Source organism: Planococcus citri, chromosome 2, assembly GCF_950023065.1.
Source record: "Planococcus citri chromosome 2, ihPlaCitr1.1, whole genome shotgun sequence".
Taxonomy (NCBI): domain Eukaryota; kingdom Metazoa; phylum Arthropoda; class Insecta; order Hemiptera; family Pseudococcidae; genus Planococcus; species Planococcus citri.
In genome coordinates this window covers 20,199,678-20,224,028 of record NC_088678.1, presented here as the reverse complement: position 1 = coordinate 20,224,028, position 24,351 = coordinate 20,199,678, and the positions used below count along the sequence as shown (strand labels likewise).

Here is a 24,351-nt window from a genome sequence, read left to right as displayed (position 1 = left end):
CCAATTTTGAAAAAAATTTGAAAATAATCATCAAAAGTAACTTGGATTACGAATTTTTTCTTAATAATTTATTCTAAGGTACCGAGTTCAAAAATTTGCCCATTTTTTTCGATCCAAACACTGTGAACCCCCTTCCCACTAGTGCTCTTGATGGTTAAAAAAAATTAAAATTTTTGGGACGTGGGAATATCCTCAGATTTTATGGAGAGATCCTTCAGTTCTTTTCTAATCACTTTCTTCTCGTCCCAAATTTTTAAAAATTTTAGAAAGTTGAGAGAAAATGAAGTGATGTATCCAGTGCTCTTCTGAATTGAGATTTTGAAATCCAAATATCGATTTTATTTTTAGTTTTGACTCATCAGTGTGTCCTGTGTGTCCTCAGCACTTTATTTTAAACAGAAATAAATTTTAATGATTGAGGGAGCAGTTACAAATTTCACGCCTCACAATGCTTCTGTTTACCTTATTTTGATTGAAAAATAAAATACAGAAAATTTCAATTCGAAAAATGTTGTGATATATGAACATTAAAGGATAATTTAGCCAGGTACCATTGGTGCTCATTAAAGTGATACGATGGGGGGGGGGGTCATATGCTTCAAAATTTTTCAAAAAGGTGGACAGGTTTTCAATTCGAAGTTTTTTATGATTGAGAAATTGAACTTGAAGCTCTGTTCTAGGTTATGAGTTTCTGGAGGTGGACTTTATGGATTTCAAATTTTATTTTTTGGCCTTATATGACGAATTTCTGCCTCGGGGGGGGGGAGGGGAGATTGAAAGGAAACAGAGCTACCAAAATTGGAATCAGAATTTCTGGTCATGTTGACTTTTTGACCTTAACTGAAAATTCGTAGAAGGCGAACGTCTGGGAATAATTTTGATTGGTGATAGAAAATGGACCTTCAGGGAGAAGGAGGGGTCAATTTACCTCAAAATTCTTTTTATAATTTATGCTCCTACTAGTTAAAGTTGATTATTGGTTTTTATGAAGAAGAAAATTCCTGAAAATTATAATCTTCTCACCATCAACTAAAAATTGAGGCGAGCAAGTTCAAAAAATGAAAAAAAGATTTTATTGAAAATTTTCAATTTCTTCAGAAGGGTTTCTCTAAATTACTCCTTTCCCAAGAAGAAACCCAAGTTTTAAAAAGTATCAATTTTATTTAGTATCTTGGTTGGTTTTATTTACAGTTCCCAAAGAGTGAAATGAATCTTCTTTTTTTTTGAATTTTTGGTGTATGTGTCATAATTTTTCTACATTCGCCTCTTTTCAACGAAAAATCTTCCCTGGATTCCCAAATTATTATGAAACTGACAGTAAAAAACTCTTTAAAATTTTTCCATGTTTTGTTTTTATTTCAGAATTGCTTTAAATAATTGGTTTTTCAAAAAAAAAAAACATCCAAGGTTTGTAATTGGTTGATTTCTACCGAAGTAACTTTTGAATACCTTTTTCAAAATTTTGGTCCCTAACAAGAATCAATTTTTCAAAATTTAAAAAAAATTAAAAAATCGTCCAAGTCTTGTTTGTTTCCTTTCTTTTTTTAAATCTTCCTTTTTTAAGATTACCAAAAAGTCTCATTTCCTGCTAAATCTAAAAATTTTAATTTCTGGCGAAAAATTCCAAAAAGTCTAATTTCTTTCAAAAAATGCCCCGAAATCTCGCTTTTTGCCAAAATTACTATCGAAGTCTCGTTTTCTTCGTCCAATTTTCCAGAAAGCCTCGTTTTTTGTTGAAAATAGCAACAATCTCGCCTTTTTTTTCTTGCTAAAAATGTTGCTTCCAAAATAGCAAAATATCTCGCCCTTTGTTCAAATCGCCAAGAAAAGGCTCCTTTTTTTGCCATTAATATCTACATAGTAAAAAATCCCACCACTTTTCAAGTTTCCCAAAAGCTTCGCTTTTTTCTAAAAAATTGCTAAAAATTTGGCTTCCTCGAAAAAATTCCAAAAAGTCTAATTTTTTTCAAAAAATACTCCAATGTCCCACCTTTTTGCTAAAAATTGTCAAAAATTTCCAAAAATAGCAAAATATCTCGCCCTTATTCGCCCAAATCGCCACGAAAAAGCTCGTTTTTTGCCAAAAATAGGAACAAATCCCACTTCTTTTCAAATTGCCAAAAAGTTTCGTTTTTTTCCTAAAAATTTCTGGAAATTTTGCTTTCTCAAAAAAATTCTAAGAAGTCTTATTTTAAAAAAAATACTCAAAAGTCCCACTTTTTGTTAAAAGTTGTCAAAAATTACCAAAAATAGCAAAATATCTCGCCCTTTGTCCAAATCGCCAAGAAAAGGCTCTTATTTTTGGCAACCTGATTTCAAGTTGCCAAAAAGCTTCATTTTTCAAAAAATTGATATAAATTTGGCTTTTTCAAAAAAATTTTAAAAAGTCTCATTTTTTTCAAAAAATACTCAAAGGTCTTTTTTTGCCAAAAATTGTTGCCAAAGTCTCGTTTTTTGTCAAAAATGGTTTTAAAGTTGCCAAAAAACTTCATTTCTTGCTAAAAAAATTGCTAAAAAGTTTGCTTTCTCGCAAAAAATTCCAAAGTCTCATTGTTTAAAAAAATATTCAAAACTCTTACTTTTTTGCCAAAAATTACCAAAAAATGTTAAAAATAGAAAAACACATCGTTTTTTTGCCATACACATAAATTACCATGAGGCCCTGCTTTCTGGTAAAATTTAGGTCAGTCTCATTTTTTTAGCCAAAAATGGCTAAAAATCGTGTTTTTTTTGAATAATCCAAAAAGACTCACATTTTAAAAATCGTGTGTCGTTTTTTTTGCCTGAAATTGCAATAAAACCCCTTTTCTGTTGTTTAAATTGTCAGATGTCTCGCTTTTTGCCAGAAATTATTACAAAATTCTCACTTTGTTGCCTCAAGTTTCAAATAAAAAACTCGCTTTTTTGGTAACAATAATTAATGCCAGAAAGTCTTGCTTTTTGAGAAAATTGTACTAGTTTCTATCGAGATTCATTTTCAGATTAATTAAAAAACAAAGAGTTATGGTTTTTTTGATAATTTGTTTCTGCATTAGGATGTTTTGCCCATGTTTTGTCAATTTTTTTGTTACATTTTGGTTACTTTTTCAAAGTTTTTTGGTTCCTAAAATGACTTTTTTTTCTGAAAAAAATGTACAAAGTCCTCCTAGAAGTGAGAAAATATGTTCAAAAAAGGTGAAATTGAATAATTGAAAAAAAAAAAAGCTAGGGAGCTAAACAATATTTCTTATTGGAAAGGGGCTTCTTTGAAGAAATTTTGACACTGAAATAGACTATTTCAAAATTATTTTTACTTATTAAATAGAGTGATTTCTTCCCCCCACAATTTTTAAAGATCGTTGTGGGGGGGGGGGATGAAGCATATTGGAGAAATTTTCGACAAATTTTACTTTACCTACCTACCAATTCCTATTCATTTTTATTCCTTAGAAGTTTTTTTTTCAATATTGGGACCTCTGCAGGGAGAACACAACTAACGAGGGGCTATTTAGAAGAATTTTTTGCGCAAGAACTGAAAATTTTGAATGAAATTTTTTTTAATTGAGGAGGGGGACAACTTTTTCGGATTCAGAAGAAAATTGAAAATTTGGGAATCATTTTCTCACAAGATCCAACTACTTGGGAGAGAGATGAAAATTGGCTGGAAATGATTAAATTTGGTTTTAGTCTGTAGAAGATTGATATTTTTTCAAACCATTAATAAAATAATTATTAACAAATTCGTCAAAAATCAAAAATTCATGAAAGTAGTCGAAATTTTGATAAGGAGGGGGGGGGGTGAAACTTATTTTTTCCAACAATTATTGGCATCGAAACTGGACATGTCAAGAAATCTCAATGATGTTGTTGGACCAGTGGAAAGGACTTTTCCCATCAATTTTGTGTTATCAGATACTCAGCTAGGTATGGACTGAGTTGAAGGGTGTGTGAAAAGTGGATAAAATCGATGAGTTATGAGTGTTAGATAAGGGATGAAAGAATATTAAGTGAGAATTTGGGGAATTGTGTACCTTTGAGTGGAGAAATACTGCTAGAAACTAGAGAGATCAGCAGAAAAGTAGCCCAGATTTAACATTCTGTTTACATACGTACTCTTGAGTAGTCTCTTATATGTTTCTCACCTGTTAAAAATAATTCAACCCACATAAAACAAGCGAATAATTTTATTTTGTCTCTATGTCACTGGCAGATATTTCCGCAAAGAAACGGTGGACGTGTTCAAGGAAGTATTCGAAAAACACCAGGTCGCCAATCAATTCAAAACTGTGATCTTGGAATCTCGTACGCGAACGCAAACGAAAGAAATGAAGCACAACGCGACTCTAAAACAAGTGTTCGGCTGTGACAGACCAGCTTCAGCGCCTCCCGTCAGCGACACGACTATCGAGGACGACGACGTAATACGGGATAAAAAAGTTAAAAATTCAACCAACGGATGTCTAAAAGGGTGGCACAAAAGTTTCGCCAAGTTGAAATTATTAATGGAGGAAGAAAAGCGTCGCGGAGACGAGAAGAACGGCTGCAAAGATTTCGAAGATACGGTGGATTTCGTGTATAGAGACGCGGCGTCTTTTACCAACGACGACGCTGCCAGCGTCGCAGTCGCCGTCGCCGCCGTCGAAAACTGCAAACATAATAACGAAACTGAAATTGAAAACGTCGTGAAAAGAAAAAGCAGATCGTTTCGAAGGAAATGTCGTTCGTCCGGCTTCGATTACATTCGCAAGAAGAAGAAACAGAAGAAAGAAGATGACGACGAAATCGACGACAAAGAACGTAAAAAGGTAATTTTCTTACCAGTTCTATTGTTAACACGCGAATCGTATATTCTTTTCATTCTGTCGCCGTAGAGTAGATCAGTTTTGTAATATTTTGTGTGTTTGGGACGAATGTTTAGCATTTTTGGGGAGGCATTTTGCAAGGATGTTGGAAGAGTATGAAATTTTAATTTCGTTTTGTCTTATTCGGCTCTTTATTCCTGAATTCGAGGTCGATTATTTCGAAATGTGTATAGATTTAATTAATTCGAAGATTTTGAGTTCAAATACATACCCCAATTTCTATTGAAATTTTCCCAAAATTTCAACTGGAGTGGCATATTGATTGTTATTAATTCAAAAACACCGAATTCGAACAATTTTCATTTTATTTGATCCAATTTTTCTGAACCTCCTCCTATCGCTCTCAAACGTGGTCAAAATTTCAAAAAAATTGAAATTGATGTGTGACATATCGTTTGGATCCCTCAATGCCCCTCTAGTCCTCTCCTTATTTTGAAAATGTCAATTTCTACTGAACTGAGGTTGCTGAGGTCGAATTTCTGAGTGATTTTTTTCGATTGATTCGGACCTTCAGAATTTTTCCAATTTTTATTTTGAATCTTCAGAATTTCTCTGGTTCTTATATTTTGAAAAATGTGAGGGATTAAGAGAGAAACTGATGAGACATACAACTTTTTTTTTCTAAAAAATTGTTCTTTATGGTGGAAATGGTCCTGCTACAAAATTGTTTAATTACTGGATCTAGGCATCCCTCGGGGATTAAAGGGCTTCCAATTTTGATCAACTCCACGACACCAATATTATGAAAATATCTGAACTTTCAATATGGTGAAAATTAACCTGGGGCAGAGGCACTGGAGGGGTGTTGATGAGGGTAGCATAAAATTGGATTTCATATTCGTGTTCGGGGTGTTGGATTCATATGGAAACGACACCAACATTATGAAAATATCTCAACTTTCAATATAGTGAAAATTGGAGTGGGGGCAGAGGCACTGGAGGGTTATGGATGAGGGTAATATAAAATTGGACGTTATATTTGTGTTCGTGGGGGGGGGGGGGGTCGATTCATGTGGAAAAAACACCTCGTTTACCAATTTACCCCTTCTGTAAGTTTTTTAAACTTTTGACCATGGCCCACCTCAATTTTTTTTTAAATATCGCACCTCGGGAGTAATAAGACCACATCTCAAAAAAAAAATTATTTGATGTTTTTGCATTTTTGGGGCTTGTATGACCCCCCCCCCTCGACCAAAAATAACACTTTGAGTTGGGTACATTATCTAGATCATGTAAAAAACCGAAATGGCCTAACTCAAAATCCCAACAACATTGCAAGTTGTTTGGAGTTATAAGGTGACATCTCAAAAAACTCCACCTTTTTTGAGCAAATTTCATGCATACAAAGTGTTAACAAACAGTTTTGATTGTTTTGAATGTTTGTCAGCTAGAAATAGTCACAAGGAGTGCATTTTTTATTGGTTTGTACCAAATGGAATTTTTTTTTAAATTGATCACTTTTCAGAAAAATGAATTTGCACATATGAAATTTTAGTTTTTTGAGAAAAACTCAAAAACTAAGCACTCTAGAAAAAAACTAACGACAGTATGTCGATTGGAAATTTAATTCTCTACAACTTTGCTAATATGAAATTTTTTTTGGACGCTTCCTTCCGCCTCCACATCAACTTCAATGAAAGGTTCTAACTCAAAATGTTTTCCAAACATTGAAATATTTCCTCTTTAAGATTTTATTTTTCAAAGTGTTCTTATGCTAAATGAAGGTAGGATACCACTACCAGATCTTTAAAATGAGGTGCTATTCATTCCTCACAATTAATTATAAGTTGATAAAAATAATGAATCAAGTTTGTAAAAAAAAGAAAATCACTCTCCTGTAAAATTTCACTTTTTTGAGATGTCACCTTATTAGTTATTACTCCCGAAGTGTGATATATGTTTTCTAGGGGTCAAAAACACATTTAAAACGCTATTCCCATTTTTGTGCGGATCCTTACCAATACCAAAATATACCATTGAAAATTATTTCGGTATTGGTATTTTGGTATTACAGTAAGTCCCGCTTATTAGAATTGTGGATAATAGAATAATTCGGTTAATGGAATGGAATGTGCTGGGACAGAACGTTTGTATCTTCTTACATGCTAATTTTTCCACCTATTAGAATAGAAAAGCACATTTCACTCGGTTAATGGAATTGACTAATCTTCAAAAGTTGGAAAAAATCACGAATTTTAGCAAAATTTAACGAAAATTGAATGAAAAAGTGTTGAAAACGTATTAAAATGTCATAAAAAAATGAAATGAAAATTTAAAGTTGGTAAAAATTGGCAATAGCTGATGAAACTTTTGTAAAATTTTATAAAAATCATCCAAAGAAGTGTTCAAAATATATTAGAAGACTATATGTAACTAAAAACCAGAAAAATCATTGAAATCAACTTCACAAAACATCAAAAATTGTTATAATTTCAACAAAATTTGGAATTTGGCGTTTTTTATCCTTCTGCTTTATGGAATACTCCGGTTTATGGAATCAAACATACCTGGTCCCAACTCGATTCTAATAAGCGGGACTTACTGTAATACCGTTTCAAAAACTTTATCGGTATTTTGTAAATCGGTACTTCATCTATCTGCTAATTGGTATTGGTAAAACGGTATTTATAAATTTTTTCAAAAAGCCAGTATTGCTGGTATTGGTATTTTGGTACTTATATCGGTATGCAGCTTGGGGGGGGGGGGGGTCTGAAACTTTCCTGAGGGAAGGTGCTCAAGGGTACCCAGTTACCCACCATCCATGCAAATATCAACCCTAAAGCTCTCTGGGGCAAATTCACCATACTTATCCTGTATCCTCCTATAGTCTTTATTCATTAAATCCCAGGGCTGTAAGGTAATTTATGTTGGTAAATTACAGCGGTATTTTACCGTATTTTACGAAAAGTTTATTACCGTATTTTACCATAATTTACCAAAAAGCCAAATTAACACTTTTTTTCCATCTTTCCTTCATAAATGTCCAAATTTCCATGGGAATTTATGATTTGAAAGTTACCAAAAATTTTCCCCATAAATTTCCAAAAAATGTCCATGGAAAATTTTCTATAATCTCTAATAACACCTAAAACAGATGAAAATTTACGTCAGAGGCAGGTCAGAAGTTCACAACTTCGATGTCAAACTACAAAAAATAACTCTTCATAGGTATCCAAATTAGTAAAATACCATAAATACCGTAAAATACCGTATTTTACCGCTGTATTTTACCAGCGAATAAATTACGGTAATTTAACAGCCCTGTTAAATCCTGAAGTTGAAAATTGAAAAACGTACCTATTTGGGAATCACAGGGAATTGAGAACAGCAAAAGAATTGGATTCAGAACTGGATTTAGAACTGAATTTGCTTTGCTAAAGAATAGACGATTTCAATGAAATGTCACAGTGAGGTCATTTGACGGACAGCTGTGCTGTGATTGGTCAGTTTCATTATCAACTAACAAATTTGGCCCTAAATTAGCATTATGTTAAATGGAGAATTTGAAATCTATAAAAATAAGTAAGGAAAACGCTTGTTAAATTTGGATTCTGCGTTGTAAAAGACCCTAAAATCATACAAGCTTTCTTCTTATTTCTTTATAGATTTTAGATTCCCCATTTAATGTAATGCTAATTTAGGTCCAAAAATGTTGTCAAAAGCGCTTTCGAACAATTGTCGCTATACCATTAGCCAATCACGTTGCAACTGTCCATCAAGTGACGACATTGTGACATTTCATTGAAATCATCTATTGAGACTGGAGAATCCCAATCCTCCTAAGCATGATAACTGCAGTGGAGTTGCAATAACTCAAAGCTGAAGGTAGAAGGAGTTGACTTCGAGTTATTAGAGTTTTTGAGTTATGGAGGTTCATTTTTGGTATATTTCGAGTTAGCAAAGTTTGAATCAGATAAATGTTTTTTAGCAGAATGAAGTGGAATCACATCTATCACACACCTGTGTGAATGAGATTGTCTAGTGCCATTTGAAGATAACTAGTACATGTAAGTATGTAAAAAGAGGTTTGCATCAATGAGCTTCTAATGACAGGTGGGGATACTTACCACTATACTACCGAGGAATGAGCTTCTAATTTTCAAGTTATATAGAGGCAAAATGTTAGCAATGTTCAACTTACAGAGGCTTTTTCTATATTTCTCAAGAAATTTTATTTGAGTTATAAAGAGTGTCAGACATCAGACTTTTCATTTTGAGATAGAGAAGTGAATTTTACATCGAGTCTTGTGAGGAGTTTAAGAGGAACAGACTCTGCTTTGAGTTACCAAAGTTTTTGAGTTATCAGAGTTTGCAGAGCAGTGACACCATAATGATTTTGCGATTGGATTTCAATTTTGGGTTCAAAATTTATTCATTTTGGGATTGCATGGAATCAGGGCTGTAAGGTAATTTATGTTGGTAAATTATGGCGGTATTTTACCGTATTTTACGGTATTTTACCAAAAGTTTATTACCGTATTTTACCATAATTTACCAAAAAGCTAAATTGAACACTTTTTTTCTATCTTTCTTTCCACATTTCAATGAAAATTTATGATTTGCCAAACATTTTCCCCATAAATTTCCAAAAAATGTCCATGGAAAATTTCCTATAATTTCTAATAACACCTAAAACAGATGAAAATTTACGTCAGAGGCAGGTCAGAAGTTCAGAACTTTGAAGTTCGAAGTCAAACTACAAATAACTCTTCATATCCAAATTGGTAAAATACCATAAATACCGTAAAATACCGTATTTTACCGCCGTATTTTACCAGCAAATAAATTACGGTAATTTAACAGCCCTGCATGGAATTGTTTCAGGATTCATTTTTATAAATTCTCATTTCGGTTTCAGGATTTGTTTTGGGATTGAGAAAGTTATTTCGATTTGGGGTTGAATCGGTTCAGGTTTTGGGATTTTCATTTCAGCCAATTTTAAGCCCAAACTGACCTAAGGAACCTGCAAGGGGTCTAAAAAATGGGAGGTTTTGAGAAGGGGAATTCGATGGTGTAATTATGTAGTTCAACATTTTGAATGCATATTTTCTTGTTCCTAATTGGTCACATACTTATTATTATAATCTGAATGAATGATGATTATTGATGTAAAATGCACGTGTAGCCTGTTCCAACTGTCCAAGCTATTCATCTTGAACTTATTGAAAGTATGAAAGTTACAGATTTTTAAATCATTTATCGTCGTTTTATTGCGGAGACAAACATGCCTTAAAAGATCATTTCTGATAATGCCATGCAGTTTTATAAATTTTAAATCGTTTATTGATCACGTTTAAAAAATTGGAAAAATTAGTTTTCTTATATTAAATTTTACTCACTCACCTACAAATTCTTTTTTTTATATTTTTTTTTTCAAAAAAAGGTGATTTTTTTCAATGCATCAGTGGATAAATTAATTGAGTCGATGTGCCGAAATAATTATTTAATTCACTTTATTATTTTGTTGCAGCCTGTAGCCCCTATCCGACCAACTCCGGAATCTATCGAGGATATTCAGAATGAAATCAAGTCATGGGTGGTCAATAAAGGAATCGGAGAGACTGTGTTACATAAAGCTGCCAGATTGGGATATTCGGTGAGAATATTTTTTATTTTTTTTTTATTTTTCTCAATCATGAGACTGAGAATCATGGCACTGATTTTAAAATTGATCAGAGTGTGACTGTGATAGTTGAAGAAAATAAAGAGTCCAGACTCATTTTTTTTTTACTAAAATATTATTTGTTTTTTCACAGGATATCAGTTCGTATTGCTTGGAAAAGATGAATTGCACCCCATCTCCTACAGATAACGCCGGATACACTCCTTTACACGAGGCTTGCACCAGAGGTCACCTAAAAATAGCCAAAATGTTGCTCAAATACGGAGCTGACGTCAGTGCCAGTGCCAAAGGCGGAATCAGGTAACTTGACTTTCGTAAAAGATCTCTTCACAGACCAACTTCGAAGCACCTAACCAATGTTTTTTTCATCTTGTTACATTTTTAGACCGTTACACGAGGCTGTGGAACATGGTAACGTGGAATTGGTACGATTGCTTCTGGCCTACGGAGCCGATCCTCTGCTTTCAACTTACGCAGGCCAGACACCCTTATCGCTAGTCAAAGATGAGCAAGATGATTTGAGGGAGTTTCTCATGCTGTATTTGGCTGATATTCAAGGCAGAACGTCGAAACCTTGGCCTTTCTTAGGATACAACAATATTGGTAAGATGAAAACCGCCTCACAGTCCAGTGTTGCCATTTTTCCCTTCAATTTTTCACCTTCATCATCATTTACCTAATCTGTTTAATTTTTTCATTACTTTAGACGAAGAAAACTGCGGCTACGAACCGTTAACCGATTGCCCTCCGTCTTCGTCACCCGATCACGTGACCAGTCTCGAATTCGAAATCAGCGATACCCCGTTACCCACCTTATACCGGTTCAAAAACGAACCCGAATTATGGATGCTGTGCTCCGATCTACCCGCAAAGATACGAGACTCGATCACTAAAAAGAACCAACAACAGCAACAAGATCACGACTCGAACTCAGCATCTCACTACGTCACCAAAAAACTCACTCGAGCCGAATTCGAAGAAAACGTCGAATACGCTTCCTTCTTAGATAATAAATTTTCGCCCAAGACGAGCAAATCTAAGACCATCCAGTACACAATGGTCAAATACAACGATAAATTACTAGCTGCCTTGAATATACAAAAATTAACCATGTCGTTCAGTTGACCTTAGATTTTTTAATCTATAAAAATATTCACACTCCATCCTCCCCCCACCCTTCCTTCTTTGTTAAAATACCTAGAGTATATTTTATTTTTTTTTTAGCCAAATTTTTTAATACTTTTATTCTACTATGAACCGGTCGAGCCGGAGGGTTTTAAGAGTAAATTTTTACGAATTTTAACTTTGCTCAATAATTTCTCGCCGAAAGGGACTTCCTCATTGATTTTTTTGTGGAATCGAAAGACTGATTGTTGTGTAAAGGTCGTAATAATTAATTAACAATTTTTTTCCTTTTACTTTTTCTTCTTTGATAGAAAATTTTATACAATTTGGTAGCTCGTGTGTGGTTTTTTTCTTCGAAAAGAAAGCAGTGTTACCAATTCCGATAAATAACGGGTTTTCCAAATTTAGAACAAATTATGTCTCGATGAGTGATTAATTAAATCTAGTTAATTAGTTGTTTTTTTTTCGCGTTGAGAATCGCTCTTAAGACATGGATTTTATTAAGCTAATTGATTTTTTTTTATTTTTAATTTTTTTTAAATGTTTGTATATAAAAGTTACGTTTTGATTGTGTATCTATTATTGTTGAATTGAGTTTATTTTTTTTTTTTTTGTATAAAATGTAAATAATTTACATTTTTTTTAAAGATTAAATTTACTCGAGTAGGATTGTAGTTTTTAGGTACCCTTTTGATAAGGGTTTTTGTTTTATTATTTTTTTTTTAAATAATTTTTAATTTTTTTTAAAATTTGTGTTAACTGTGATCTCTTTTTTTTTCTTATTTTATAAAGTACACGCAAAAAATTGCCGCAGTGTAACATTCCTTTCTTTTTTTTTCGTTTTGAAAATGAATTTTTGATCGATCATGTAATTGTAAATACACTATTTTTTTTTTCATTGTATTTATAATGACTGATCTCAATACCTGTTTTTGAAAAATGTTCCATTTCTGTTTTTTTCTTGTTTTTACAGTGTCAGTAATATTTTTTTTTGGCAGATTTGATTTTTTAATTACCACAATATACCTATATTTTAAAAGGTGCTATGCTTGCAATACTTTTCACTTGTACTGTATTTTTATTTAATTTTCTCTCTATATTTTCTTCTTTTTTCTCTTTTTTTTTGTTTTAAATATGTTTGTGTGTTTTTTTGTATAATTGAAGCTTTTTTCTCTTGTGAATTTGTATTTGTGCAATTTGTTGTAAATTGTAAAACCGTGTGCAATTTTTTTTTTTCGTTTGTGTATTTATTATGTTTTTTCTTTTTTTTTCTAATGGTTAAGAATTTGTTTATGTATTAACAAGAATATATTGTTTTTAAATAATGTCGTTTTAATTGTGTTTTTGTGTATTTGTAGTGTTTTACTGGTATTTTTTTTGTGAAAGTAGGTTGCAGATCTCACAACTTTAAGGAGCAAATATGAACTTTTCATAATTGAGCTTTTTGCCTTAGTAAAAAGCCAATCGAGTGTACGATGAATCGATTATTGCTAATTCTGCATCGCTGATCACGAAAAGCTCATTTAGTTTAATCTGCGTGGCTGTTTTATCAATGAAAGTTCAACTTTTTTACAAAAAGCTCCGTTATCCAGGAAACTTTGAGCTTTTTGGCAAAACCAACACCGAAAACGGATTCTCCGTGTTGGAAAACCCCTCCAACGATAGTTCGTACATCGTAAAAAGCTCCCTAAAGCTCGCAAAATTGATTCAAAAGTTCAAGATTTATTATGCAGCGCTGCAGGCGGTGACGATAACAAAAGAAGTTCCATTTTCTGCCACCTGAAGCGCTGCTCATTTTTTTCAAAAATTTGTTGTACTCAAAATTGAGCTTTTTGGCCGAATGAAAGCCAAATAGGATGTACGAATAGTCGATTATCACTAATTAAGCATTGCTGATCACGTCAATCTCATTTATTTCAATCAATCAAGCTTTTTTGCACCTGTAAGCTCAACTTTTTTGAAAAAAAGCTTCATTTTTGAGGAAACTTCGAGCTTTTTGGCAGAACCAACACCAGAAACGGATTCTCCGTATGTGAAAACTCTCTCATTCGAACCGTTCGTACAGCCTAAAAAGCTCTCTAAAGCTCACAAAATGTACTCAAAAGTTCAAAATTTATGATGCAGCGCTTCAGGTGGTGAGGAGATAAGAGAGCACAATTCAGAAATTAAACAAAGACATAGTTTTTATAAAACGCAATAATTTTATTAAAAATGACAAACACGAAATAAAAAAAAAAATTAATTAGATAATAAAAAATTTTAATTTAGGAATTTTTTCAACACTGGAACGACTCTTCGGCAGTATTTCCAATAAATGGCAAATCCTCAGGGATAGTGGATTTGTGAACTTCGATCATATGGGCCAAATCGGACCATAAATTGAATACTGAAAAGAGATAAAAAGAAGGTTAAATCAATGTGTTTATTATTATACAAATGAAATAAGCTAAGAATTGAAAATTGTTCTACTCACGAGGGTTATTCTCTCGTTTTCCTTTTTTAGCGAATTTCTCGAGAACTTGAGTAAAATACCATAAACATTGAACGTACAGTTCGACCGCCTTGCCGACGTCTTGATCTGTAAGCGCTAACTTCGTACTCTTCGTCCACAGTAGACGCACATGATCGCAAATTTGCCATATCTGATGGGAAAGATCAAACATGTTTTATTTAAATAAAAATTTTTCTACAAACGAATTGATTCACTTTTTTTGAAACATTTGTACCTACAGCAATAATTGATCTGTTTACAATCGAATCGAATCATTTACGAACAATTGACGATTAAGTAAATAAATTGATTGATTTCTTGGTGAATCATTCGACTGATTAGTAGGTGAATGATTCGCGAACGAATTGATTCGTATAAGTGACTCGTTTGCGAACGAATCTATTCATTTACTCAATTTTTGAAGAATCATTCGCGAACGAATCGAGTCGATTCGTATTAATGACTCATTTGAGAGCGAATCGATTCATTTGCTTAATTTTTGGTGAATCATTCGCGAACGAATCGATTCCTGTAAGTGACTTGTTCGCGAACAAATTGAATCATTTTTGGTAAATCATTCACGAACGAATTGAATCATGTTTTGTGAATCATTCGAGAACAAATTGAATTGTTTTTTATGAATCATTCGCGAACGAATTGAATCGTATAAGTGACTCGTTCGTGAACGAATCGATTCGTATAGTTAAGTGACTCGTTCGCGAACGAATCGATTCGTATAAGTGACTCATTCGCGAACGAATCGATTCGTACAAGTGACTCATTCGCGAACGAATTGATCAATTCGTTCATGAATGATTCATCAAAAATTGAGGGTCGTATCCTATTAGTGATTTGTGATTCATTCGCGAACGAATTGATTCGTATTGGTGATTTATTTGAAAGCGAATCGATTCATTTGCTCAATTTTTGGTGAATCATTCACGAACGAATTGAATTATTTTTTGTGAATCATTCGCGAACGAATTGAATCATTTTTTGTGAATCATTCGCGAACGAATTGATTCGCATAGGTGACTCGTTCGCGAACGAATTGAATTATTTTTTGTGAATCATTCACGAACGAATTGAATTATTTTTTGTGAATCATTCGCGAACGAATTGATTCGTATAAGTGACTCGTTCGCGCTTCGCGAACGAATCGATTCCTGTAAGTGACTTGTTCGCGAACAAATTGAATCATTTTTGGTGAATCATTCACGAACGAATTGAATCGTGTTTTGTGAATCATTCGAGAACGAATTGAATCATTTTTTGTGAATCATTCGCGAACGAATTGATTCGCATAGGTGACTCGTTCGCGAACGAATTGAATTATTTTTTGTGAATCATTCACGAACGAATTGAATTATTTTTTGTGAATCATTCGAGAACAAATTGAATTGTTTTTTATGAATCATTCGCGAACGAATTGAATCGTATAAGTGACTTGTTCGCGAACAAATTGAATCATTTTTGGTAAATCATTCACGAACGAATTGAATCGTGTTTTGTGAATCATTCGAGAACAAATTGAATTGTTTTTTATGAATCATTCGCGAACGAATTGAATCGTATAAGTGACTCGTTCGTGAACCAATCGATTCGTATAAGTGACTCGTTCGCGAACGAATCGATTCGTATAAGTGACTCGTTCGCGAACGAATCGATTCGTATAAGTGACTCATTCGCGAACGAATCGATTCGTATAACTGACTCATTCGCGAACGAATTAATCAATTCGCCCTGTCAATTCGTTCTCGTTGGCGTCTCATTTGCTCAATTTTTGGTGAATCATTCACGAACGAATTGAATCATTTTTTGTGAATCATTCGCAAACGAATTGAATTATTTTTTGTGAATCATTCGCGCGAACAAATTGAATTTTCTTTGTGTATCATTCGCGAACGAATCGATTAGTATAGGTGACTCGTTCGCGAACGAATCGATTCCTGTAAGTGACTTGTTCGGTAACAAATTGAATAAATTTTTGGTGAATCATTCACGAACGAATTGAATTATTTTTTGTGAATCATTCGCGAACGAATTGATTCGTATAAGTGACTCGTTCGCGAACGAATCGATTCGTATAACTGACTCATTCGCGAACGAATTGATCAATTCGTTGGCGTTTGGCGAATGGTTATTTCAAAAAATTAATCAATTCGTTTATGAATGATTCATTAAAAATTGAGGGTCGTAGACTCGTATTAGTACTTTGTAGGAATCATGCAGACTAGTGAAATTTTACATTTGATCAAAATTGGTTCAGCCGTTTTCTAGATAATGAGTTTTAAAAAATGTCGAAAAAAATTTCGTCGCTCGATAAACTTGGAGGCTTTGAACTTTTGGAACTTGATAGTGAACTCCCAGGGTGTCGACAAGTTGGGAATCCTAATGCGAGTTTGGTGCTCATGATACTCTTTCGATCTATCTCCGTAGGTATCGTTGAAATCGGAGAGTACCTGTTCAAAACATGTTTTATTTAGGTAAAAATATTCTTACTCTGTTTAGAGCGTTTTCCATTGCTGCGTAAATTTCCGCGTTGATTAAACAAGCTTTCTTGCAGTTCTCCAAATATTTCGTGTAATCTGAGAAAGGTTTAAATGATTAGGTATTACTTATCGATTACTCGGGGAACATTTGTTACGGTCTGTTTTCAGTGACTGATGCTTCAGCTTACGTGATTGTAAGGTACCGAAAGTTTCAATCTGTATGTTTTTTTCAATCAATTTATGATCCAGACATTGCGATATAATTAATGAAAGATAACTTCGAACTCGATGCAACAGTTGAACGACCCAGTATCTAAACATCTGCATTCTACGGAATCTGAGCACGAAAAATTTCGTAGCCGGTATGTCTGGAAATTTGAACCCACATTAGTACATATCTAATTATGTTATAAAAATGGATGAAAATTATAGTCGTTCAAAAAGCTCATCCGCAATAATTTTTTATTACCTTTGTAGTATAACCTGGTAACGCTAGAAAAAGCTGTATTCACTTTCAGAACTAATTTAAATAATTTTTCGTAAAAATTCTTGATCACGTTATCGTTGAATATCATATTCATAGGCCATTGAACCTGCACATCAAAAATTAACAAAATTAGAGCCGAAAAAGACTCGAAAATAGAAACTGTAATTTTCGAAAAACTTCACCATGTATTGTAAATGAACGCAGTCGATAACTTTTATGATTTCGGAAACACAAACGTCCACATTCTCCGTATACTCATCTTGCTGATCTAGAGTAAAGTGGATCAAATGACCGAATGCTAACTTGTTCGACTCGACTGCATCGTGTAAAAATACCTTCATCAAATGGTTGCCTTCCCAGATACGTTTTTCCAGCTGTAAAAGATATACATTCAAGTTGAATATCAAGTACAACCATCGATACCTATCTTAGAAGAGTGGTAAATCTTCATAAAACCTTCCAGATTAGCTTTACTTACCCTGATATTTAATCTGTTGCAGAATCCGTGCAAATCCATTAGCAAAAGATCACTCAATGTACGTAAATGATCGAACAATTTGTAATCGTGAATCAACGACGATTTGAAAAGATCAACGATCACAGATTCACGACGATTGATTGTCGCATAAAGCGAATCTTCGATTATCGATCCAATCGGGTACAGTTCTAAATCTACTGGTAAATTGCTCAAGTCTTCGAAAATATCCCTATAAAATTAAAAAATATATATACATAAGAATTTCCAACTAATTACGATGGAAATGAGATGTTTACTTAGGTTTAGAAATCTTTGAGTTGATATTTATATTGACAGTATTTTGAAAAGCGCAGACTAGATAAGGGCTGATCGTATCATTGGAAAGGAACTGGATCGATGGTAATGGTTTTGAACTTCCTGAGACCAGACGAACTGAACTCGAGTCTTTTGTGGGGCAAGAAGAAGACGATTTACCAAGTACTCGGCCAACGAACTCATTCACAAGTACTTCGATCAATTTTCCTAAAAAAAATCACACAGAATTAGATAAGGAGAGTAATTTAATCGAAAAAACTTGTTAATGAAGTGCAATTTCACCTTCTTTCAGGATTTCCTCTTCTAGTTGCTTCGTTTTATTCAGTTTACATAAAAAGTCGATGTTCTTACTGCAAGTCATAAGACGATCAGCGATTTTGTAAAAGAACTCGGAGATTTGATACGACGATACTGGTTGATCGCATGACGAGGAATAGGAAGCAACGGACGAGGCATAATTAGGTAATACAATACACGTTTCGTCGTCTGATCTGTTTGTACATATTTAAATTATGGCACGTAGTTATCATAGCTTGAGAAGTTTTTAAAATAAAATTATAGACTAATAACGACCTTCGAATGAAAAATTCGTTTTTCCAGTCGTCTAGTCTGCCCTCAGTGAACCAGTTATCGATAAGGTCAGCGTAGGCTTTGAAAGTCTTGAAAAATATTATCAGCAGAATACGTGTTTCAGATTGGTTCAATATTGATTTGAATCTGCTATGGATACAGGATAGTAATCTGAAACAAGAATAAGTAAATTGTAAACCAAAGTACCCATAATTATGAATATCATTCGCGATTAACAAGTGAGGTATTCCAAATAGCTAACAAGTATTTGAACCAGATAAAGTTCGATCAAAAAAGCATGCACTTTTTCGAATCAATTAATTTTGGGTTTGATTTTTTTTTTAATGCTCAGAGAATACTTTCGTCGCAATATTTCAGTTCCTCAGAAAATTTTAACCTTTCTTGATAGGTCACGTGACAATTTTTGAAATTTTTTTTCAAACATGGCCAAACTTTGAACAACAAATTCTTTAAAAATGCTCAATAGACTTTCGTCGGACTTGGAATATTTGAATTTCTGTACGAAAATTTCTTCAAAAATGCTCAAGTACATTTTCTGTCGAAATATCCTAATTTATCGCAAAATTTCAACCCACTTCGATGAGTCACATGATCACTTTTTCAAAAATTTTGAAAATCATAACCTAATTTTGGGCTCAAATTCATTTTAAAATTTTCATGAATAATTTTTGTCGTAATATTTGAATTTATCGTGAAATTTTAACCTATTTTAATAGGTAACATGACATGTTAAAAAAAAAAAAAAAAAAAAAAAAAAAAAATGAAAATCATGAACCAATTTTAAGCTCAAAATTCTTCAAAAATGCTGAAATATCATTTTCGTTACAATATTTGAATTACTCTAAAAATTTTAACCCATTTTGATGGGTCACAAGACACTTTTTTTTCAAAAATTTCACATCATGAATGACTCAATTTTGAACAGAAAATTCTCCATAGTCGGGGAGCCCGCATAAGGATCAATCGCATCCCCCTGCTGATCCTCGGGAGTCTTAAAGAATATTTCTAGCCATTGTTCTCAAAAAAAAAGTGGCCCTACTTACAAAATGGTGGCCATTTTGATTGACAGGTCAGCCGAAATCACAGATTTTGTATTCCAACATAGGACTGGCATGGCATAAAATTTTTTAAACCGTACAAAGGTAGATCGAAACAGCAGGCAAAAAATAATCACCTGTCAAAATTTCAAGTGCTAAAGTGCCTTTTTCGATTTTTGGTGAATTTTCAAAAATCAAAATTTTACCAAGTTGACCTAGGAAGCTTAAATTTGGGATATACCCTATTTTTGACCTCCCAAATCGATTGGAAACTGTTTCAACCCATTTTGAGTAGTTCTAGAGTCTCCAGTACATTTTTGAAACTTGAAATTGCCACAAAATTTCATCAAATGGAGTTGGAAAGCCAAAATTAACTCTGCATGCTAATTTCAATACGCTATGAAGTCGACTGCAGGTAAATTTCAAGTCGTTTTGGAGCCTCCAGCGATTTTTTGAAAATTACTGGAGCCTCCAGTAAATTTTTGAAACTTGAAATGGAGATGGAAAACTGAAATTAACTATGCACTCCAATTTTAACACCCCCTGAAGACGACTTCAGGTGGGTTCAAGTCATTTTGGAGCCTCCAGTGACTTTTTGAAAGGTTTCATAGCGTTTTTAGGAGAACTGAAATTTCCAGAAAGTAGCTGGAAGCTTCAAAACCACTTGAAATCACCATGCAGTCGACTTCATATTGTATTGAAATTAGGTGGAAAAGTAAATTTCGGCTTGCTAACCCCATTTGATGAAATTTTGGAAAAATTTCAAGTTTCAAAAATCTACTGGAGGCTCCAGTAATTTTTAAAAAGACGCTGGAGGCTCCAAAATGACTTGAACCCACCTGAAGCCGTCTTTAGAGGGTGTTAAAATTGGAGTGCATAATTAATTTCAGCTCTCCATCTCCATTTGATGAAATTTTGGGGAAATTTCAAGTTTCAAAATTCATTGGAGGCTCCAGTAATTTTCAAAAAATTTCTGGAGGCTCCAAAACCAAGTCGATTTCGGCAGCTGAGATCTTGGATTGAGGGGGGGGGGGTTCCAACCGGCCTCTTTCGAACTCCAAATCGACTTGAAATCCACCTGCAGTCGACTTTGTAGCGTATTGAAAATTAATTAGTTTGCAGAATGAATTTCGGCTTTCCATCTCCGTTTGATGAAATTTTGGGAAATTTCAAGTTTCAAAAATTTACTGGAGGCTCCAGTAATTTTCAAAAGGTTGCTGGGGGCTCCAAAACGACTTAAAATCCACCTGCAGTTGACTTCGTAGCGTATTGAAATTAGTTTGCAGAATGAATTTCGGTTTTCCAACTCCATTTGATGAAATTTTGTGGGAATTTCGAGTTTCAAAAATCTGCTGAAGGCTCCAGAACTGCTCAAAACGGTTTGAAACAGTTTCCAATCGATTTGACAGGTCGAACATAGGGTACATTCCAAATTTCAGCTTCCTAGGTCAACTTGGTAACATTTCGATTTTTTTCTCACATTTTGGCCAAAATTTGATTTTTGAAAATTCACCAAAAATCGAAAAAGGCACTTTAGCATTTGAAATTTTGACAGGTGATGAATTTTTGCCTGCTCTTTCGATCTACTTTTGTAGCGTTTAAAAAATTTAATGCCAGTCTTGTGTTGGAATGCAAAATCTGCGATTTCGGCTGACCTGTCAATCAATGTGGCCGCCATTTTGTAAGTAGGGCCACTTTTTTTTAGGACAAGGGCTAGAAATGTTCCTTAGGACTCCCCCTTTAAGGAAAAAGTTGTCGCAGATGATCGGCAGGGGGGTGCAATTGATCCTTATGCGCGCTCCCCGACTATCAACAATGCTAAAAAATATAAAAATACATTTTCGTCGAAATATTAATTCTTATTACTCGTATTTCAATTTTTCGATCATCTTTAGTGATCTTGTTAGATTTTCACCAATTTTCGCAAAGTTTTGTTCAATTTTAGAGACTTTTCATCGTAACAATTTATGCAATGTTTACAACTTTGTAGAAATTTTAGTTTTCAAAAATCTGCGGGAGACTCCAGAACTGCTCATAACGGTACAAAACCATTTCCAATTATTATTATAATTATTTTTTTTTGAGTGGAGTGGGGGTGAGGAGGGGGCAAAAATAGGGCACATACCAAATTTCAGATTTCTTGGTCAGTTGAATAAAATTTCGATTTTTCTCCCATTTTTAAATCAAATTTGATTTTTAAAAATTCACCAAAAATCGAAAAATGCATTTCAACACCCTAAAATTTTAGCTATTGACATGTAGGTATATTTCAGTATGCTCTTTCCATCTAGTTCCGTCCGGTCAAAAAATGTTGATGCCTGAAGGGAACCTTTCTTGCAAGCAATTCCTCACGTCAGATTAGTTCGAATGATACGTACTTGGAAGCAACTTTAGACGCGGGCTCAGTTCGCCAATTTGGATCCAAACTGGTAGAATGTACGCGATGAATGAAATTAATCTCTCTCAAGTACGTATTCAAGTCATTTCGAACCTTCAGCAGAGTATTTGTATCATCTAAAAGACGAAAAAGAGTGACAGGTTTAAGAATAAAATTTGATTTTTTAATTCACAAACAACAGCCTACATTTTAAGAATATCTAAGTTCGAAATTCTCACCTTGTTTTCGAACCATTTGCTCCATTTCAACGACCTTCTGCAGAAACGGATCGCAAATGTTTCTCAAAACTGATCCATATGCTTGGAAAATGAACGGCATTTGCAAAACATCGGCAAATATTTCATCGGTGAATGATCTCAGTTCATGGTATTTGGTAGCTGTGTCGAACAATTCTTTTATAAACGAAGCGAACGTCTCCTACGATGACAATGCAGAAATATGAAATTAAAATATACCTCGTAATTGTTTTCTCGAGAACGAAAAAGGAACATCGTGAAATAACCTTACCTGAATTAAACTAGGGGTAGAGATTTGAGTACGTAGAGTTTGCATTTGTTTATCAACACGATGTTTATCATCGTTAATCATCATTAACCAAAACAACTGTCTAATAATTTTATACTCGGTTAAATACTGATGCTTCGTTGATAAATACTGCTCAGACCACAGCTTAGACGAATGCAATACTGTATTTTGAGATCGATCCCTGTAATATAAAATGACAACTCGTTAATCTATTCATTTCAAATACTAGTATTGTAAATTTCGAACTAAATTTTACACCGAAACGAAACCGCTAAAACGTACCAATCTATACCGAAAGTAGCCGTAGGATATTTACTACTCGTTGAGAATGGCTTAGCTTCATACCACCATGAATTCTGCGTATGTTCTTGTAACCATTTCTTCGACACTTCGGCATCTTTTAGAGCTTTCAAGAAGGTAGTTTTTTCATCAGCTACTGACGTTTCTTTAGCATCGAACGCAGCAAATACATCCTTATAGAGAGGAACGATTTTCTCAACTTGGGTTGTTTCTCGATACGAGTCAAAGTTCGAATAAGTGTAGTCTTCATCTTTATCCTAATTTGCGAAAACAATTACATCAGATTGGAACATCATAAATCATTCGAAAAGTTAGACCAAATATTTATAGTATACTTCATCGTCCGAAGGTAGTTGGTATTTTTCATGACCTTCTCTCAAATATCGATACCAATTGATGCATTCTTCTTCGGTTATTTCTTCGGGATAGATGGCTTTTTTACTCGTTTCTAATTTATCTTCTAAAGAATACAAGTTTTCGGTACTAAAAGGATCGTCGGATAGTTTGGTTAAGAATTCCAGTATCTGCCATTTCGCTTCGACCTAAACGTAGAATAATTTCCGGTGGATTAGAATCAAAAATACGTACGAATCTTCGTAACGAATGAAGATTACTACAGCTTACATTATCACGTTTATCTTCTGGATCCGGTGCAGAGTAATTTCGAACACAGTTTGATAGTTCATCGGCGTAAAATGGATATCCGAGATGATTGTATTTGGTAGAAAACGTTTCTAGGAGTTGTTGAGTTTGAGATTTACTTGGAATCGAGTATTGGCCATAGCAAACTTGACAGGCGACGAATTCAACGCAGCGTTTGAGGTTTTCGGTGTCAATCTGTGAAAAATTAGCAGTAGAATAAGAAATGAGTATGATAAATTGTTCGGTTACTTAGTAACGTTGAATATGATACATACCTCTGCCCATATACTGAGGATTAATCTTTCGAGATGTTCGGTTAGTTCTGTAGGAATTGTTTCGGTGGACATTTCAGTAGCAAAGGTAGAATTTGAACATATCAAGAGGTTCTAAATTTCTGAAATCTTTTTTTGGCGGGTTCAAATGTCGTATGTATATTCTTCAGTTTTGAAAAGTGATAACGGTTTTTGAAAAAATTGATAAGAACTTGAGTAACTTGAGTTATCACCCGCTCTGTGTCTGTAGTTCTGTACCTGACTCATCAGCACATTCAAATTCTATTTTTTCGCAGGAAAAGCAACAAATATAAAATAAAATACATTTATTTGTACAATTATTAAATAAAAAATTGAACAAATACGTTATATTTCGTTCAGTTTGCTTTTTCTTCGAAAAAATTAAATTAGAAAACTAGGTTTTCCAATCGATTTGGTGAATAAAAATATTTTTAAAAATTCAAAAATGAAAAACATGCACTTTGACATCGACCTTAAAGGTCGATGACTTTAGAACTTTAAATTTTCACTGGTGATGTAGATTATTTTTCATGCTTCATGCTCTGTCGGCCTGCCTTTTTGTCAGGTTCAGGTTCAAAAATTGTCATGCAAATTGAAGATATCTACCTCCAACGTAAGACAATAAATTTATCCTCAAAGACAGCGGTTGATTTTCTCTCTAAACAAATTAGGTACCTTACAATTTTCAACGGTGGAAGCTTTCTTTCATCTGA

At 33.7% G+C, this 24,351-nt stretch overlaps 2 protein-coding genes across 4 annotated transcripts in view; one reads left to right on the top strand and one right to left on the bottom strand.

Annotated features, from left to right (window-relative positions):
- Positions 1 to 12,914, top strand: part of LOC135834923 (uncharacterized) — a 200,574-nt gene extending 187,660 nt beyond the window's left edge. For all 3 annotated transcript variants that reach the window (XM_065348915.1, XM_065348916.1, XM_065348914.1), the window contains 5 exons: positions 4,190 to 4,784; positions 10,312 to 10,437; positions 10,598 to 10,764; positions 10,850 to 11,067; positions 11,171 to 12,914. In XM_065348915.1, coding sequence (XP_065204987.1) covers positions 4,190 to 4,784; positions 10,312 to 10,437; positions 10,598 to 10,764; positions 10,850 to 11,067; positions 11,171 to 11,589 — 1,525 coding nt within the window. In that variant the 3' untranslated portion in view covers positions 11,590 to 12,914. The remainder of the gene's footprint in view (positions 1 to 4,189; positions 4,785 to 10,311; positions 10,438 to 10,597; positions 10,765 to 10,849; positions 11,068 to 11,170) is intronic.
- An 853-nt stretch (positions 12,915 to 13,767) lies between these two features.
- Positions 13,768 to 23,865, bottom strand: LOC135834924 (uncharacterized). Its single transcript, XM_065348917.1, has 17 exons — positions 23,621 to 23,865; positions 23,328 to 23,540; positions 23,039 to 23,245; positions 22,686 to 22,960; positions 22,386 to 22,584; positions 22,097 to 22,295; positions 21,859 to 21,994; positions 18,426 to 18,593; positions 18,135 to 18,343; positions 17,834 to 18,059; positions 17,538 to 17,766; positions 17,242 to 17,433; positions 17,042 to 17,165; positions 16,761 to 16,940; positions 16,583 to 16,668; positions 14,063 to 14,231; positions 13,768 to 13,975 (listed from the first exon to the last, which is right to left on the bottom strand). Exons 1-17 carry the CDS (start codon positions 23,690 to 23,692, stop codon positions 13,866 to 13,868), a joined length of 2,994 nt encoding a protein of 997 aa, XP_065204989.1. The 5' UTR covers positions 23,693 to 23,865; the 3' UTR covers positions 13,768 to 13,865.
- Positions 23,866 to 24,351: the final 486 nt, after the last annotated feature.

Coding starts and splice junctions, on each gene's coding strand:
- LOC135834924 (XM_065348917.1), bottom strand. CDS start 23,692: ATGTCCACCGAAACAATTCCTACAGAACTAACCGAACATCTCGAAAGA. Junction 23,541..23,620: donor TCCTCAGTATATGGGCAGAG/GTATGTATCATA, acceptor AATTTTTCACAG/ATTGACACCGAAAACCTCAA. Junction 22,961..23,038: donor AACTACCTTCGGACGATGAA/GTATACTATAAA, acceptor TTCGCAAATTAG/GATAAAGATGAAGACTACAC.